The sequence below is a fragment of the Megalobrama amblycephala genome, unplaced genomic scaffold, assembly GCF_018812025.1.
Source record: "Megalobrama amblycephala isolate DHTTF-2021 unplaced genomic scaffold, ASM1881202v1 scaffold590, whole genome shotgun sequence".
Lineage (NCBI taxonomy): Eukaryota > Metazoa > Chordata > Actinopteri > Cypriniformes > Xenocyprididae > Megalobrama > Megalobrama amblycephala.
Window position 1 is genome coordinate 12,582 of NW_025953497.1, and position 18,492 is coordinate 31,073.

General features: G+C 41.5%; 1 protein-coding gene across 1 annotated transcript; it reads right to left on the minus strand.

Annotated features, from left to right (window-relative positions):
• Positions 1-10,937: 10,937 nt before the first annotated feature.
• LOC125262080 (isthmin-2) lies at positions 10,938-18,360 on the minus strand. Its single transcript, XM_048180640.1, has 4 exons — positions 17,893-18,360; positions 15,843-15,980; positions 15,685-15,753; positions 10,938-12,965 (listed from the first exon to the last, which is right to left on the minus strand). The coding sequence occupies exons 1-4, from the start codon at positions 18,161-18,163 to the stop codon at positions 12,448-12,450; spliced, it is 996 nt and encodes a 331-aa protein (XP_048036597.1). The 5' UTR covers positions 18,164-18,360; the 3' UTR covers positions 10,938-12,447.
• Positions 18,361-18,492: the final 132 nt, after the last annotated feature.

Sequence of the window (18,492 nt, forward strand, 5' to 3'; positions counted from 1 at the left end):
ATATTTACCTTTACTTGGGTTGGTATGTGCTAAATGGGTATTTATAGCAATGAAAAGATGAGCAGAGTGAGTCAGGGTTGTTCAGCCACAGTAACATCATGGGCAGTTGATTGTAGTAGTTTTTGTTATTTTGTTAACAGGGAAGGTTTTGTTTTTTTCCTATGCTTGTTTAATTATTATTTTTTTTATTCTTTTTATATACTTTGGAAATGATTTTCAACCTCCTTGTTAAGTTTATTTATTTATTTATTTTTTTTGTTGGGAAAAATAAACCCTTCTTATTTTGCCTACTCCTGTCCAGCTTGTTCTTGGCCACATCACCACAAATGGTAGCGATGAGACTGGCCAGTGAAGGACAGTGTTGAGTAGTGGCAATATGGCTCCAAAGAAAGTGGCAAAGTTCAAACAACAAGATGAAGCAGCTTCGGTGGAGTTGTTGAAGGATGAGCCTGCAGCAGTTGGAGGAGTTCCTCAGGTGGCTGATGACCCGGCACAACTGACTCTGCAGGACCTGGCAGATATGTTTCGCAAAAACATGGAGGTTCAACAACGACAAGAAGTCGAGATGGAGCGGGAGGCAGCTCGGCAAGAGCAACATTGGAAATCAATGCAACATCAATTCAACCTTCTGAGGGAGGAAGTTGATTTTCGTACCAACCCTGATCCTGGAGGTTTGTCAAGACCTGATCAACCTGCTGAAATGCCTGATAATCTGTCCAATGCCTACTCCTGTCCAGCTTGTTCTTGGCCACACCACCACAAGTATGCTTAAGAAATGTTCAAGTATATTTTAAGTATACTTTATGTAGTAAGTATACTAGTATCAATGTACTTGTAAGTGTACTATTTCAATACCACTTGGGACTAAATTGGCCCAATTGAAGTATGTTTAAATGTACTATACTGTAAGTGTAACGGTAGTAAACTTTAAGTACACAACTAGTTCACAACTACGTTTCTCATTTGTACTGCAAGTGAACTTATAAGTATACCAGTAGTTTACTACTTTAATACTATTAGTACTTTAATATTTTTAGTACTAAACTACGTGTTTAGTGCAAGTATACTTGTAAGTTTATTTTAAGTGAACATAACATCACACTTATAGTTAACTTTTTTTTTTTTTTATATTATTTTTGCACAAGTATACTACTATGTTCCTATTTAGGTATTATTTTGTATACTTGAAAAACCTTTTACTGTACTTTAACTCTTTCCATTCTTAAAACCATTTTATTCTAGCTTCATGAAACCTTTTTTTATCAACACTTAAATGTGGGTAAGTTTCATTATTTAAAAAAAGCAACATTTTAAACAAAAAGCTGAGAAAACCCATGGAACGATGATCAAAACACAGATGGAGTAGATTCCATCAACACCTCCAAAGCTCACAGTCCTATAGCTCATCCTGGGTTCAACATTTCATTCAGTAAGGCAGTTTTGATTTATATGCTGTTTAATGTTTGATGATCATTTTATTTAACATTAGACCCTTTTCACAGACTGTGATGATGTGTTTTAACAGTCATCAATATCGTATATCCTGGAAAGTTTTTTTTTTAAATTTTCATTTTTTATAAAACATTGGTACATTTATAACACTATACTTATTATTATATTACCTTTGCATCAAATTACAAAAAACTAGTTGACACTGCTGTGAGGGTGTTTCTAATACAGCAGCTATGGGAGTGACAATAAAAATGACATCTTTCTCTCTTCCGACTGCCATTATCAATCGCTCTCTATTTTTTTTCCCTCTTTTTGATAGTTGTGAAAACACTATTGTGGAGCTTTTTTTTTGCTATTTGAGCAAATGGAAACACAAAAAATATATTTAACGTATTCTCTCATTCACCACTATAGAATTTTACCCAACTATGAAGACTTCCGCTTCTGAGAAACACGGAAATGTGAAAAGGGTCTTTTGCTCAATAGGGGCTGGCTGCAGACTGAGGGGGCGAGTGGAGCTCCATTCAAGGGCGGAAATATGTCACATCCACTAATGGATCTAGCTACAGCTATGGCCACTGGGCATGTGCACATCAATATTGCGTCATTTAATTACTGTATTTGCATTATTGTAAGGGTAGGTTTAGGGTTGGGGTAGGTGTAGACGTTAGTAAAACACAAGTGGAGGTGACGTATTTCCTGTTCGAGAATGGAGCTCCACCTCCTGTTGCAAGAGTAATCTAAAAGCCACTGGAAGGCAAGCCTGCAACCTTTAGCCAAAAGAAGCATAACGGCTAATGCTAATGCTCCGCCTCTGGCGGTACGCAGGGAAGGAGACAAGAGGCCATTTTTTAAATGGATGTCAATGGATGAGAGGCTTCACTATGCTGATTAAACAGCTTTTGTGGGGAAATAGCTAATCATTTAATTAATCGACAGCCTGTTCACTAATCTTCAGCATGTTTTACACAAAACAACTTTCATTGGACACTATATATAGATTTTAGCTTGATAAAAGTGTATTTTTTTTAAGAGAATTCTTAAGGCACACTAGGGAATGTTGCGACAGGCAGGACTCATTTACGGCATTACCAACAGCAAATGTGCCGCATTACTGTTTAACAGATAGAACAATAGATGTTGTGTAAAAGCCACTGAAAGGCAAGCCTGCAACCTTTAGTCAAGAAAGTGTAACGGCTAATGCTAAGGAGTTTTGAACGGTGGTCACTGATGTCACTGCCATTATACAATAGGTTGAGAGATGCCGCACGTGATTAAGTTAGCCGTTACGCTTTCTCCAATGGTAAGAGATACAGACCCTCTCATCTCCTTATAATATACAATCTCTGGTAATCTTCAATGTTTCAGCTGCTTCTTCTCCTGCATTTTGATCCAGAAATTCTGTACTCTTTCAGATGATGCGTAACAGCACCCCCTACCTGTCATGATTGATCACAGGAAGCAAATGCAAGTTATGACGTTTATTATGAGACAAGCAGAAAGATAGGAACAGTCAATGATATGTGCAGGCTTCCGATGGCGCAGGGACTGAGATGATCGGCTGTTGGTGCGTGGTGGTGAGGAGAAGTGAAGTGGTGAGTTGAATCCAAGGTCCAGACATAGAACGAGAATACGATGACAACCAAACTGGAACTGAAGACGAATACACAGGAACTCCAGTCAGGAACAGACGAAACAACCACAACACAGGACACTAAACAACGATCTGACAAAGGAGATGAGAATGAGGTGAGTATATAAAGGGTGAGTGAATGAGCAGCAGGTGGTGAGATGATGAGTGGCAGCTGGATCCACTGATGAGCCACGTGGCCTGGACACACCCACAAACACACTCACACACACACATCCACAAACACACCCACCGCTGTCACAACACAGAGCACGCGACAAGAAGGAAACAATGCATCTGCGAACCGTGACAGTACCCCTCCTCCTAGGGACGCCTCCTGGCGTTCCCAGACTCCCTTACCTGTCGATTGTAATCATCGATAAGGGTGTGATCCAGAATGTCTCTGGCAGGAACCCAACTCCTCTCTTCCGGACCGTAACCTTCCCAGTCCACCAAGTACTGAAATCTGCGTCCCCTCCGCCTTGAGTCCAGAATACGGTTGACCGAATAAGATGGTTCCCCGTCTACGAGTCACGGCGGTGAGCAGAGGGGACCGCGACTTCGGATTCCAGGCTAGGAAAAATAGGTGGCTGGTAACCTACGCTACACTCAAACGGAGATAGGCCCGTGGACGACACTGGTAAAGTATTGTGCTCGTACTCCACCATCGAAAGTTGCTGACTCCAGGAGGAAGGATTCTTAGAGACTAAACATCGCAACGTTCGCTCCAAATCTTGATTGGCTCTCTCAGTCTGACCATTGCTCTGGGGGTGGAACCCTGAGGATAAACTAACAGTCGCCCCCAGCAATCTACAAAACTCCTGCCAAAATCTGGACACGAACTGGGGACCCCTGTCAGAAACCACGTCTATCGGGAGGCCATGAAGCTGAAAGACATGGTCAATGACTGTAACCGCTGTCTCCTTGGCTGATGGTAATTTGGGCAAGGGGATGAAATGAGCCGCCTTTGAGAACCGGTCCACTACGGTCAAAACGACCGTGTACCCTTGGGAGGGTGGGAGGGTGGGAGGGTGGTGATAAAATCTAGTGAAATGTGGGACCAGGGTCTCGAAGGGACTGACAGCGGTTGAAGCAACCCATCCGGGGAACGATTGGAAGTTTTACCAACGGCACAGACTGAGCAAGCCAACACAAAATCGCGGACGTCCCGAGCCATGAGAGGCCACCAGAATCGTTGCTTGACTAAAAATTTAGTTCGACTGACTCCTGGATGACACGCTACGTTGGAACAATGACCCCACTGGATGACCATGGACCGTAATCCCTCCGGCACAAATAAGCGGTTCGGTGGACACTCGGGCGGAGGCGTTACCCCTTCTAGAGCCGACTTGACTCTCGATTCGACCTCCCATGTGAGTGTGGAGACCACTAATGTCTCAGGTAAAATGCACTCGGGAGTAGACGGGCGTTCGGAACGATCAAAAATACGAGACAAAGAGTCGGGTTTGATGTTTTTAGAACCCGGGCGGTACGAGAGAGTATAGTCAAAACGTCTAAAAAAAAGTGCCCACCGAGCCTGCCTGGAGTTCAATCTTTTGGCAGTCCTGATATATTCTAAATTCTTATGGTCGGTCCATACAATAAAAGGCACCCCTGAACCCTCCAACCAGTGGCGCCATTCTTCCAAGGCCAACTTGACTGCCAGCAACTCCCTATTACCAATGTCGTAGTTACGTTCGGCGGGAGATAATTGATGGGAAAAAAACGCGCACGGGTGCATCTTATCGTCTGTGGAAGAACGCTGGGATAACACTGCACCTACCCCCACCTCCGATGCGTCGACCTCCACCACAAACTGCCGTGATGGATCAGGGGCAACAAGAATGGGGGCTGAAACGAAGCAGGCCTTCAGTTTGGCAAACACAGCCTCAGCTGCGTCTGACCACCTGAACGTAGTTTTGGGGGAGGTCAAGGCAATAAGAGGTGAGGCTAGTTGGCTGAAGTTGCGAATGAACCACCGGTAAAAATTGGCGAATCCCAGAAACCTCTGTAGGGCCTTACGGGAATCTGGACTTGGCCAATCCACCACAGCCTTAACCTTCTCAGGATCCATGCGTACTCCCTCAGTCGACACGATGTACCCTAAGAAAGGAACAGACTGTGCATGAAAAACGCATTTCTCCGCCTTGACAAAAAGCCCATTCACTAGCAACCTCTGAAGCACTCGTCGAACGTGCTGTACATGCTCCTGGAGAGATGAGGAAAAAATCAATATGTCGTCCAGGTAGACATATATGAACTGATCGACCATATCTCTCAGCACGTCATTAACGAGTGCCTGGAAGACCGCTGGGGAGTTGGAAAGCCCAAACGGCATAACCAAGTATTCAAAGTGCCCCCTAGGGGTGTTAAAAGCGGTCTTCCATTCATCCCCCTTCCTGATGCGAACCAAATGATAGGCATTTCTTAAATCCAATTTTGTGAAAATGGATGCTCCCTGCAACCTCTCGAAGGCTGAAGACATTAACGGCAAAGGATAGGTATTCTTTACCGTAATGTTGTTCAACCCCCGGTAGTCAATACAAGGTCGCAGAGAACCATCCTTCTTCCCCACAAAAAAGAACCCCGCCCCCGCTGGAGAAGAGGAATGGCGAATGAACCCGGCTGCTAGTGAATCAGAAATATATTTCTCCATAGCCTCCCTTTCTGGAACCGAAAGTGAATACAACTTGCCTTTAGGCGGAGACTTCCCTGGCAATAGGTCTATAGCACAGTCGTAGGGACGATGCGGAGGAAGAGAAGCAGCCCTAGACTTACTGAACACCTCCTTCAGGTCATGGTACTCGACAGGCACGTTAGACAGATCCACTGCCTCCTCCTGTAAAACAGAAACAGAGACGGACGAACAGGCAGAGACAAGACAAGACTTATGACACTCCTCGCTCCAGGCCACGATGGAGTTCTGGATCCAGTCTACCCGGGGGTTGTGTCTAGTGAGCCAGGGGTGACCAAGGACAATGGGGGTGTGAGGGGAATCAAAAATGAGAAATGAAGTCTGTTCAATGTGGTTTCCGGCGGTGATCAGGGTGACATCTTCGGTGCTGTAAGATATGGTGGGGAGGCTCTGTCCATTGAGTGCGTGCACGGTGATTCTGTTGGTGAGTGGTTTGAAGGGAATGTGAAGTTTTATGGCGAGAGATTTGTCCAAAAAGTTACCTTCGGCACCGGAATCCAGAAGTGCACTGCAGTCGTGAAGGTGATTCGACCATCTCAGTCTCACCGGGAGGAGGGTGGATGTGGTTGAGGACTTTCCAGCGGAGATCCCACCCGACAGTAGCCTCAAACTTACTGCCGGGCTTGCCCTTTTAACGGACAGTTGTAAGCGAAATGGCCGGCTCCTCCACAGTACAGACACAGTCCTTGGGATCTCTGCCTCTCCCGCTCCTCCCGGGAAAGCCGAGCTCGACCCACCTGCATGGGCTCATAATCTTGAATAGGGCTGACCGTGTCCCCGCTGCTGGACCGTATAACCTCCCCGCTCCTTTGGGCTGGACTCCTTCGCTCAACCCTGGTCAGCCGAGCGTCCACCCTGAGCGCAAGGTCAATGAGTCCATTAAATGTAGTCGGGAGGTCCAGCGCGTAGATTTCCCTCTGAACACGGTCAGCCAGCCCATGCAGGAACATGTCCCACTGCGCCTCCTCGTTCCAGTGGCACTCTGCCGCTAACGTACGAAATTCGATGGAATAGTCAGACACCGACTTCTCTCCCTGGCGTAGTTCTGCCAACTGCCTGGCGGCTTCTCTCCCAGCGACCGACCGGTCGAATACTCTCTTCATTTCCGCGGAGAGTGACTGGAACGAGGCGCAGCATGGGTCTTGGTTCTCCCACACTGCCGTCCCCCAGAGAGAAGCCTTCCCCGTAAGGAGAGTGAGCACAAATGCCACCTTACTCTGTTCCGTATTGAAGGTGCGGGGCTGTAGAGCGAAATGCATAGTACAACGGGTCAGGAATGCTCTACAAAAATTAGGTTCACCTGAGTAGGCTTTGGGCACCGGAAGACGAGGTTCGGCACTGGCGGCATTCTCTGGTGTGGGCGGGAGGACGGCCGGTGTGGGCGGCGCAGTGGGACCACGAAGAAGCTGGAACTGCTGGGTGAGCTCGGACACCTGCGCCACTAAAGCCTGCACAGCTCGCCCTGTTTCATTCAAATTCCTCTCTTGAGACTCCATACGATGAATGCTGCTGTTGATGAACTCCTCTAGGGCGGTCTGCTGGGTGCTTGCTGCTTCCGTTCCTAGGTCAGATCGTTCTGTCATGATTGATCACAGGAAGCAAATGCAAGTTATGACGTTTATTATGAGACAAGCAGAAAGATAGGAACAGTCAATGATATGTGCAGGCTTCCGATGGCGCAGGGACTGAGATGATTGGCTGTTGGTGCGTGGTGGTGAGGAGAAGTGAAGTGGTGAGTTGAATCCAAGGTCCAGACATAGAACGAGAATACGATGACAACCAAACTGGAACTGAAGACAAATACACAGGAACTCCGGTCAGGAACAGACGAAACAACCACAACACAGGACACCAAACAACGATCTGACAAAGGAGATGAGAATGAGGTGAGTATATAAAGGGTGAGTGAATGAGCAGCAGGTGGTGAGATGATGAGTGGCAGCTGGATCCACTGATGAGCCACGTGGCCTGGACACACCCACAAACACACTCACACACACACATCCACAAACACACCCACCGCTGTCACAACACAGAGCACGCGACAAGAAGGAAACAATGCATCTGCGAACCGTGACACTACCGTATAGCCTGAAAGTTCAGTCAACGGCAAGGAAAGAGTGAAGATCTAGATTTTAAGTAAATTCCTAAGTACTACCAGTGGACTAGCCTACACAAAAATTCAGATACTCAGAATTAGGAATATATCTGTTTTCTTTATAAATCAATATTTTCAAACAATGTATGTTTATAAGACAGTATGTAAAACTGTGTGATAAAAAGTATTTAATAGGCTACTAACTCAAAAGATTAAACACAACTACAAGCCAAATATACTTAGAATACTTAATTATACTTTTAAGTATATCTCGATCAAAAGACTTACCATGTGAGACTTTTCTGTCAGTATAAGTCAAGTATACTTACGTGCAATTTTAAGTATATTTAAGTATATTACTAATAATATACTTGAATAAACTTCTTTTTCATAAGGGTATGCTAAAAGGCTCTTAACCTGTTAAAAATAATAAACTATCAATCAGATGACAGAAGGCATCTAGTGGATTGTGTAGCTATAACAGTTTTTTTCAGCAAAGTTTTGATCATGTTGATCATTTAGAGACTTTAGAAATATGTGTATCAAATATGAGACAGCAGGCTTTATAGGATAAAAACCTATTAAAGACCCCCTGTGGTGAAAATCAAGTTTTTAATGTTGTTTATATGTCTATGTAGTGCTTTAATATGCTTTGTCACAAATTAAAGTGACAGCTGACTTGAAGTAAAGCCAATAAAGTTCATGATTTTGTCCTTCGAAATATTTTAATACTATAAAACATAGCTAAAACAATATTGCTCTGAGCGTGTGTGTGTGACCGTGATTCGTGTGCATATTCAGTCAGTGTGTCCTCGAACGCCAAGTTCTGAGAGAGCTATTAATTCCATTAATAAATTCTGATTTTGGCCGCCTCTGGAATGGATCAAACCATAGATATTAGCCTACCTGATAACTTCAAGTAAATACGCTGGAAATCCGCGCTCATTCAAGGATGTGCATTTATTTCATGTAGCCTATGGAGAAGGCACGGGCGTCTACAGGATTTCATTTGAATGGTTTTTTTTAAATCTGAAAACTCCAAAAAGCAACGAAATTGTCAAACATCCATTTAGCGCACTTTCACAGAGGAAAAGCGGCTGCTTGTTCTCTCGATACTGTCTGTTTTACTCAGAAACCGCTTCAGGTGATTCAGTGAGAGAGCAGTGTCCAAACGAATGCCAGTGGATTCAGACCATTTTGCAAAGGCGTTTTACCAATTCATAATTTAAAACACAATTTAAGCGTCAGAAAATATGAGCAGTTCAGTTGCACAGCTGTTAAACTGAATATACGAAGCTTTTTTCTTAAATATCCACAACACATACAACAAATTGCTCGTCACTACAGCAACAGTACACTCTCCAAGCTGGTATGAGCGAGTGGAGGTGGGGCTAATTTGATTTGCATATTCATTAATCCATGTATATTAAATGAGGCAAGGGTGTAGAGTTACATTCAAGCTATTTTAAGGCATGAAGAAATTTTTTTCACCTTGAATTTTTTTTTAAATATGTCATTTTGGTGATCAAAGATGGCTTTTAAGGGATAAAATAATTGACTACAGGGGGACTTTAAGGCCTAGCCAAGTTTGAGCTAGGTGTTTGATTTCAGATATCAAAACCACTGCTCAAGAAAACATTTGTGTAATATGATTTTTGACCTAAAGCCTAATTATAAGTCATTTTGTTGGCCATTTAAATAACATTTCACATGTCTTCAGCAGCATATATTAGAATCAAATGGCTATTCATGTACTGTTATGAAATGAAAGAGCTAATGAACTGGTTTTAAATTTTTAGTTAAATTTATCCTACACCATGCCCTCCAATGAGTTGAGCCTCTATCTGTGTTTGAAAGGATCACCACAGTACTCATTCGTCAAACAACCAGTTAATTGAAAAGAAAAGAAAAAAAAGCTGAATGCTATAATCGGGCATCCACTCAGAGGGTTTATAGCATGTGTGGCCTGTATCACTTACATCTGTGGTCTCAGTGGGTGGCAGACTGCGCAGGAGTACTGAAGGCGCTCTACAGCCACACAAACAGAGGAAATTTTAGATCCTTGCAGCCCAGAGAGAGTAAACAGCACTGTAGCCATCAAGTACTGGCAGGGTGCCTGGAGAGCCCGCACTTCTGATGTGGACGAACCATTTGTAACTTTGTCATTGTGTTGCACTATGCCAGCATTATTCACAATGGTAATTTGACTTATGAAATTGGCAAGCAAAAATACTGGTGGATTTTCAGAGTAGCCTTTCAAAAATGTACATGTACATTCTTTTATGTTTTCATCCTGAAATGACAGAAACTTATACAAACAAAAGGTTTGAGCAACATTTTAGAGCATAAGTAATGTTGTTGCAGACCTCTGGTCTAATATCTTTTGGTGACCCATTTGCAAATTATTGCATAAATCAATGGATAAGATCTGTATAGACGAACAAGATCCTTGAGTTTTCTCTGCAATCTTAATCCTATAGATTTTTGTTACCTTGCTCTTTGACCTCCTAGTCCTTGTTATTTAATCCCTGCCTAAGAACATACTGACAGAACATGACAACATGCACAAAAAGCCTGGCCTGTCTGTCTGTCTGTCTGTCTGTCTGTCTGTCTGTCTGTCTGTCTGTCTGTCTGTCTGTCTGTCTGTCTATCTATCTATCTGTCTATCTATCTATCTATCTATCTATCTATCTATCTATCTATCTATCTATCTATCTATCTATCTATCAACAATTTGGATCTTCTAACTGAAAACAGATTTCAGAAGAGGGAAAAAAAGCAGGGGGAGATGAGTTTCCAGTTGCTGGATATGTCTAGTTAAAGCCAAGCACATGGAAAAACAGAGTAATCAAAAACATGAGCCCTGATGAGTTTTCTAACTGACCAATGGCTGATGGTTGTTAAGATAAATGTATGACAGGTATTTGCTTGGTAGTGCCAAAAAGTTCTCCACAGAGTGTTAGTGCTTAGCATAAGTTAGTCCAGATGTGAAGAACCTGAAGAATCTAAATGACCTAAATTAAAACTGACATATGCATTTTATTCAAAGAAACAAGCAAGAGTTTTTTTCAAACTCATCTTTGTATTTTTAATAGAATTTGCAACTTGCAAAATCATTAAGTACACATGATAATGAACAGCAAACATCGACTTGTTTTAATTGTCATTAAAGAGGTGTTTGAGAACATGATTTCCCTTTTTAGGTCAGTCTGTCTTGAAGGACTCTAGGTAGTGCACCACCTGAATGCATGATCGGTTCAAAGCGTCAGTAAATGTACGATAAAAATACAATAAATACTGTACATCACATGCCAACACAGAAATACTGTTCTTGCCATTAATGTAACAATGACCATATAGGAAGCAATCTCTTCACAACAGCAACACCAGAAACATGGATAACAATGCTTCATCACGCAAATATACATTTCAATAAATGTTAAATAAAGTGCCAGCCGTAGCATGTGCATATTCAGTCTGCATACTCTTATGAATAATATTTCAAAATAGAGGTCTGGAGCAAGTATTAAGTAGTTCCCCTGCAACAGTTTCCAAAAACATCAGCATTATGCATATTCGCAGAACAGCTAAACTGCAAAACTTTACATAAGCATATTAAGTATCACATTATAATATTTGCTTTACATTTGCCGGCTCATTCCCTTTCTGAAATATTGACACTATTAAAGAACTAATTGACCATTGATTGTTATGGAAAGATTTCCCCTGAGTTGGCAGTGAAATTGTGCCCATTCACTTTTAAACATCCCCATAAGTCTAGAGCAGAGGTTCTCATTTATAAATACAGTGGGGTACAAAGTTCTGAGACCACACTGAATATATGGGATTCAAAATCTATTAGGATTAAATGTTGATATATAAAAACAAATAATAATATTTTATACATGAATTAAGATGAATAATAAGAACAAAAATGATTCTATACAATTTCTAGGGTAATCAAATAATCAAATTACATTGACCACATGAGCAACTCTTTTGTACAAAGGGTCAGACTGAAGCACAAGATGCTCTTTGGAACATTCTCAAATCATGCAGGATAACATGATCATCAGGTTTTGCACAAATGTGGAACTCATGTCAGCTTGAGTTCTGCTGTCATTCAAACAAAAGGGACATACCAAACTATACTAATAAATTTTGAAACTCATGTTAGTTTTTCAATTCAACTTTCATTCAAATTGTTATTCTGATAATATAAGTAGTAATACAACTGTATTAAATTTGAAAAAAAAAAAAAAAAGAAAAAAAAAAAATTTTTTGTGTCAGTCTTTTGCACCCCACTGTATGTGTTTGCAGCAGCAGTAACAACAACTGTTTGTATAACAAAAATGCTGTATTGATCCTTCCTTAAATTTTCCACAATATTCCAAACAAAATAAAAGCTAGAGGCCTTGCAAACACAGTAACGGCAATGCGTCCCACAACACAAGACTGGCTCTATACTGCATAATTATGTGGCTGGTGTTTTTTTTTTTTTTTTTTTTTTTTTAATGGGATTAAGCACCACAGCAGGACGGTGAGTCAGAGGACGGATAGTAATTTGGTGATTTAATATTCTCTGGCCTCCTCCAATTCATTCATGAAAATATCCTGTTGGGGGTTCTCCGTGCAATGCAGGCCATTATTGGGTGGGCGGACTGCATGAAACCTGCTCCAGTCTCCTTTGCACAGTATCCAAGGCACTACATCCACCTTGAAATGCAGCTCTGGAGAGAACTCTGTGCTTATTAGGTTGGGGGTACCTGCCCCCTTGCCCCTTGTAATTAGATGCTTGTTGTCATCATAGCAACAGTGCTGGGCAGCCAGGGTGGTGCCATCTTTTGATAGGCCAGAACGCAAGCAGGAACGTGCCGAGGGCTTGTAGATGTCCAGCCGTTCTTTTGGGCTGCTAGCATCCCTCCATTGGAAGGTTCGGTCATGCTCGGCATCCAGCAGACTTACTATATTGTTGGAGGCATCTGAAGGATAGGTGCACGGGCAGCTGGGTAATTCAGTCAATACCTGCTGCAGGTAACGCTGAAGAAACTCACTCTTACAATTCAACCACTTCTCACAGCTGTCAACATCTGCAGAACAACCAAACCCATTACATATTAGTCAAATCAACTGTAGCATAGTGTCATTTTCTTAATAGTTGATTAAAATGTTATTTGATAGTTTTCTGTATTAGATTATAAAGATTTACATGTTCTGATGTGAGTAACTGTGTGCAAAGTTCATATAGACAATATATTGCAAAAAGTATTAAAGGTGCCCTAGAATTAAAAATTGAATTTACCTTGGCATAGTTGAATAACAAGAGTTTAGTACATGGAAATGACATACAGTGAGTCTCAAACACCATTGTTTCCTCCTTCTTATCTTATCTTAAAATCTCATTTGTTTAAAAGACCTCCGAAGAACAGGCGAATCTCAACATAACACTGACTGTTACGTAACAGCCGGGATCATTAATATGTACGGCCCCAATATTTGCATATGCCAGCTCATGTTCAAGGCATTAGACAAGGGCAGGATGTCTGGATGTGCACAGCTGAATCTAGACTAGGTAAGCAAGCAAAGACAATGTGAAAAATGGCACATGGAGCAATACAACTGACTGATCCATGTAACATGAATTTTTAGTGAATTTGTAAATTGTCTTTCTAAATGTTTCGTTAGCATGTTGCAATGTACTGTTAAATGTGGTTAAAGCTACCATCATTTCTTACTGTATTCACAGAGACAAGACTGTCGTTATTTTCATTTTTTAAACACTTGCAGTCTGTATAATTCATAAACACAACTTCATTCTTTATAAATCTCTCCAACAGTGTGTAATGTTAGCTTTAGCCACGAAGCACCATCAACTCATTCAGAATCAAATGTAAACATCCAAATAAATACCATACTTACGCGATTAGACATGCTGCATGACGAACACTTTGTAAAGATCCATTTTGAGGGTTATATTAACTGTGTGAACTTTGTTTATGCTGTTTAAGGCAGTTGCGAGCTCGGGGGCGGGGAGCACAATAATTTAAAGGGGCCGCAGCCTGAATCAGCGCATATTTAATTATGCCCCAAAATAGGCAGTTAAAAAATTAATTAAAAAAAATCTATGGGGTATTTTGAGCTGAAACTTCACAGACACATTCAGGGGACACCTTAGACTTATATTACATCTTGTGAAAGAACGTTCTAGGGCACCTTTAACTTACAAGAAACTGTCTTATATTGTTTAACACAGTTCACATATTTATCTAATTTTACATTGCAACTGCTTAATTCAGGTTTGTCTTCATTCTAAAGACAAATAATAAATACACACACAACAATCCAAATACCAAAAAATGGCATAATGGCAATGGTTTCTCAGTTTATTTATAAATCCAATCCAAATGGGACTTTAAAAAAAAATTAAGTTATTTGCCATCTTGGTATGCCAGAATTTAATTATCATTCAGTCTGAACTGCAAACACGAAATATCACCTACAAACAAAATAAACTCTTAATTTGTAACCAACTGGTGTTAAAGGATTAGTTCTCTTTCATATGAAAATTAGCCTAACCTTTACTCACCCTCAAGCCATCCTGGGTGTATATGACTTTCTTGTTCCTGATGAACATAATCGAAAAAATATTAATAAATATCCTGACACATCCAGGCTTTATAATGGCAGTGATGGGGTTCAATGAGTATGAGCTAAAGAAAAAGCTTCAATCCACATCCATCCATCATAAATATGTGCTCCACATGGCTCCGGAGTGTTAATAAAGGCCTTCTGAATCGATGTGTTTGTGTAAAAAAAATATCCATATTTAAACAAGTTATGAAGTCAAGTATCGAGCTTCCGGACTGCCTTCCGTATTCAACGTTTGCAGAAAGTGTAAAACTCTTGCAGTTCACAAATCTTATGCTATGTCATGCGCCTTCCCCATTCAACTCAAGGAAAAAGCTTAACTGACGCAATGCCAGTTTACACTTTCTTCGTAACCTGTATACGGAAGGCAGTCTGGCAATAGTTCGATATTTGACTTGATATTTTTTTACACAAATGCATCGTTTCACTTCAGAAGGCCTTTATTAATACTCCGGACCCATGTGGAGTACATATTTATGATGGGTGCCTGTGGATGGAAGCACTTTCTTCAGCTCATACTCATTGAACCCTATCACTGCCATTATAAAGCTCCGATATGCGTCAGGATATTTATTAATATTTATGCAATTATGTTAATCAAAAAGAAGAACGTCATATATACCTTAGATGGCTTGAGGGTGAGTAAAGCATGGGCTAATTTTCATTTCAAAGTGAACTAATTCTTTAAGGTGATTTATTGGGGGACGTGTGGCAGTGTTGCCAAGTCTGGGTTTTTCCCTTGGAATTGGGCTACTTTTACACCGTTGGCATGGATTGTTTTTAATAACAACCCCCCCCCCCTCAGAATTCACTTTTTACCCCCCAGAATGTGACTTTTTACCTCCCGAAACAAGGTTTTTACCTACTGGAACTAACCCTCACCCCAGAACACGACTGAGCAAGTTTTGGCCATGATTGGGCGGGTTTTGAATAGCAGTTGGGCTGGTTTTGTTACGCAAACCTGGCGACCTTGACGTGTAGAGTCAGTTCCCCCACTCCACAGGTGTACACATTCCATTAACATTTGACAATCAGTGTTTTGTTAAAATGTAAAAATAATCAAACAATTTATTCTTTAAAAATATTTTGCCTGAAAAATGTATTTGTGCAATATTTATTAAAAATAAATGTCAATAGATTGTTATTCATAATTAAACTTACCAGTGCCAAAGGGTTCTGTACCATTCTCCATCTCAAATGGAAAGACATGTGCCACACTGTTCCAATCATCTGAAAAAATCAGTATTAACACAACATTACATAAAAATGGGTTTGAATTAAAAATTGAAAACAGACAAATTTGTGAGTACTGAAGTAACCTGGGCATGGAACAGGGTCACAGCTTCGGGACTCAGTGGATGTGCAGAAATCTCCACATGAACGTGAGCGGGTCTGGTTGCCATGGCCACAAGTGACACTACAGGGACTCCATGCGCTCCACTCTTCCTCTTTTTCTTCTAAGAGGAAAAGACTAATGATTTTAAATATTTATTTGTGGTTTTGGCTAAGAAAAGCACCCCTATTGTTTTTATAGGTTCTGAATGAAACCCCTAACCCCTAACTTAAGTACTTTTCAAAAGATCTTAATGCAGAAAGTAAATGGAGTAAAAGTGACCACTTAGCAGTTGAAATGGCCTAGCAATCACTCCAGCAATGTCTTAACAATAGTCCCAGCAAATGTATAGCAAAACACTAACAGCCACTCACTACACAAACATACCTCCCCAAGAACACCATAGCACAGTAGCATCCTGGAAACCACCACCAACAACACTCTAACACCATGATGGCAACTTTTCCACAGACAAACACCTGTAAGCTGAGTAAGTAAGCCTAATATAGCCTCCAAAAAATTAAAACAGACCTCAAATGGTTGATTAGCTTTTAGCTTTGGGGGAGATCTCAAAACACTCCTCAAAACTCTTCACCAAAAACAGACTGCAGATAATGAATTAAAACAAACACAATGACTTCTTCCTTCTTCTGTAATAAAGACTATAGATTAGAGGCTAGCTTGTTTAAACATTTAACTTGAATTTGGGTGGGGTGCCAATGATATTGGACACACAGTGATGGCACCCTGATTACAGGCAGACTAAGAAATGATGAAAAGGAGGCGTAGGCTCAGCGACTATTCTAGCTGGCTTTGTAGAAGTGCCAAATTGCGAAACCCACAATAGCCACAGGGCTAGTCTTATATCAGAGGTTAATCAAAGCAGGAATTGCCACTAAATCCAGAGAGTCAAGATTTGGATGTTTAGCATTAGCAGTTACCCCTGCTAGAAGATGTCGGAATCAAGAACATTTTTAACGGGCTATTATATTGAGTCTGTTTAGGACCCCAAAGTGATTCATTTGGCAGAAGGGTACTCTATTCAGTTCAAATATATTTTGTCCAAATGTAGGGCCTCGTGCAGCAGCTGAGCAACTGTCACTGTGATCAATGGGAATTCTAACAGATAGCCTTCCCCAGTGACAAGATCATTTCTTCATTAACACTGAATGTTTTATGAAAGTCTGGTCTAGATTGAGGCAATCTTAATCGCAATGCTTAATAAAAATGTTTTTCCTTGACCCCTCCACTTAAATCCCCATTCCATTTTATCCTTGTATCAAGTGAAACAAGACTGTACAGCTACAGCGCAAAGTGAGCAAAGTGCGCAATTCTCACCATGAAACAGACATGCCCTAGAGAGAAAAAAAACAAAAAGCAACAGAGGCATAATGTTATGCATGGCCTTGAAAAGCCTAGGATTCTTGAACAGGCTTAAAAGACCCAGCCGCTCTGGGCTGGATGGGGGTGGAGGGGGGTTGCAGGGTCTGGGGCCCAACCCGTGGGACATAAAAAGTAAACGGATGACCCCTCTCACTCTGTGTTCCCGATCTGCGCTCTAATTGAACACAAGCATGGGCTTATTTGTTCAAGAGAATGTACTCACGCTGCCATTAGTGAGCGGATCGGGCTCCTCTTCAAACAGCCGTCTTCTCCGCAGAGTGGGACCAGTGTCTACTTCAAAGGTCCGACACTCACAAATACCCCGTTGCTGGCTGAAAGTTTAGCCCTTACCAGCTTGCTCTACCCTTCCTCCCCAATATCTACATCTCTCTTTCTCTTCAGCTATGCTCCAAATCACCTTTACTTGACTTCCGGCAATACAGCTTCCTTAAATTCTTCTATTCCTCCGGACTGACACCATCTTCATCTGCTTAAAGTTCTGATTATGCAAATTCTGGTCTTGCTTAAAAACAGCTGCTTTATTCTCCATTCCAGTTTTAGTTAAATATTCTTTTAGTTAAAATAGTCTTACTTCTAAAGGCTCAAGACCTGTGTATAGAAACAACTAATACTGTATGTAAGAGAGCACTCACCATAATAGCTTTGAGTCCATGGGCTTTCCCAATTGCCATCTGTCTTGTCCAGACCACTAGGGAGGGGCTCCCCACTGTCATATTCCAGTGTGTAGTCATCCTCTTCCTCCACTGCTTGGCCAGTACCATCATCGCCGGAATCTGCATCCGTGTAGCCCCAAAATAAAGGCCAGAAAAGCTTCTTTCCACCCAGCCATTCTACAGTAGAGGAGGGAGAAGATGTGGGCCAGTCATTGCTCCATTCTTTAACCAGGTCCATCTCAACTTCCATAGGAGGGTCATCCAAAACCTCGATGGTCACCTACAACCAAGGATGCAAAGTACACAGGGATTAAAAGCATTGAATCAAAATAGGACTGAACATTGGGAGTTATTTTTAGAACTTAAAACACACACCTAATGAAGGCAACAAAGACAAATCCTGGATGAGTAATGTCATGCTTCTAGTCTGGAGAACAGTCAGTGGTGGCAGTTTCAGTGGTGAGTCACTGATCGAGTCTCTTGATTTGAGCTCAATATCAAATCAAGCAGAATTACTTCCTCCTCATCTCAAGACCTATTACACTTAATTACATCCTATAAGGAGTGATGACTCACTAT

What these genes read in the sequence shown, in the direction of transcription:
- LOC125262080 (XM_048180640.1), bottom strand. Translation starts at nt 18,163, where the DNA reads ATGGAAGTTGAGATGGACCTGGTTAAAGAATGGAGCAATGACTGGCCC. An exon ending in TGACCCTGTTCCATGCCCAG is followed by an intron (nt 15,754 to 15,842) that starts GTTACTTCAGTA and finishes TGATTTTTTCAG; the next exon opens with ATGATTGGAACAGTGTGGCA. An exon ending in TACAGAACCCTTTGGCACTG is followed by an intron (nt 12,966 to 15,684) that starts GTAAGTTTAATT and finishes GTTGTTCTGCAG; the next exon opens with ATGTTGACAGCTGTGAGAAG.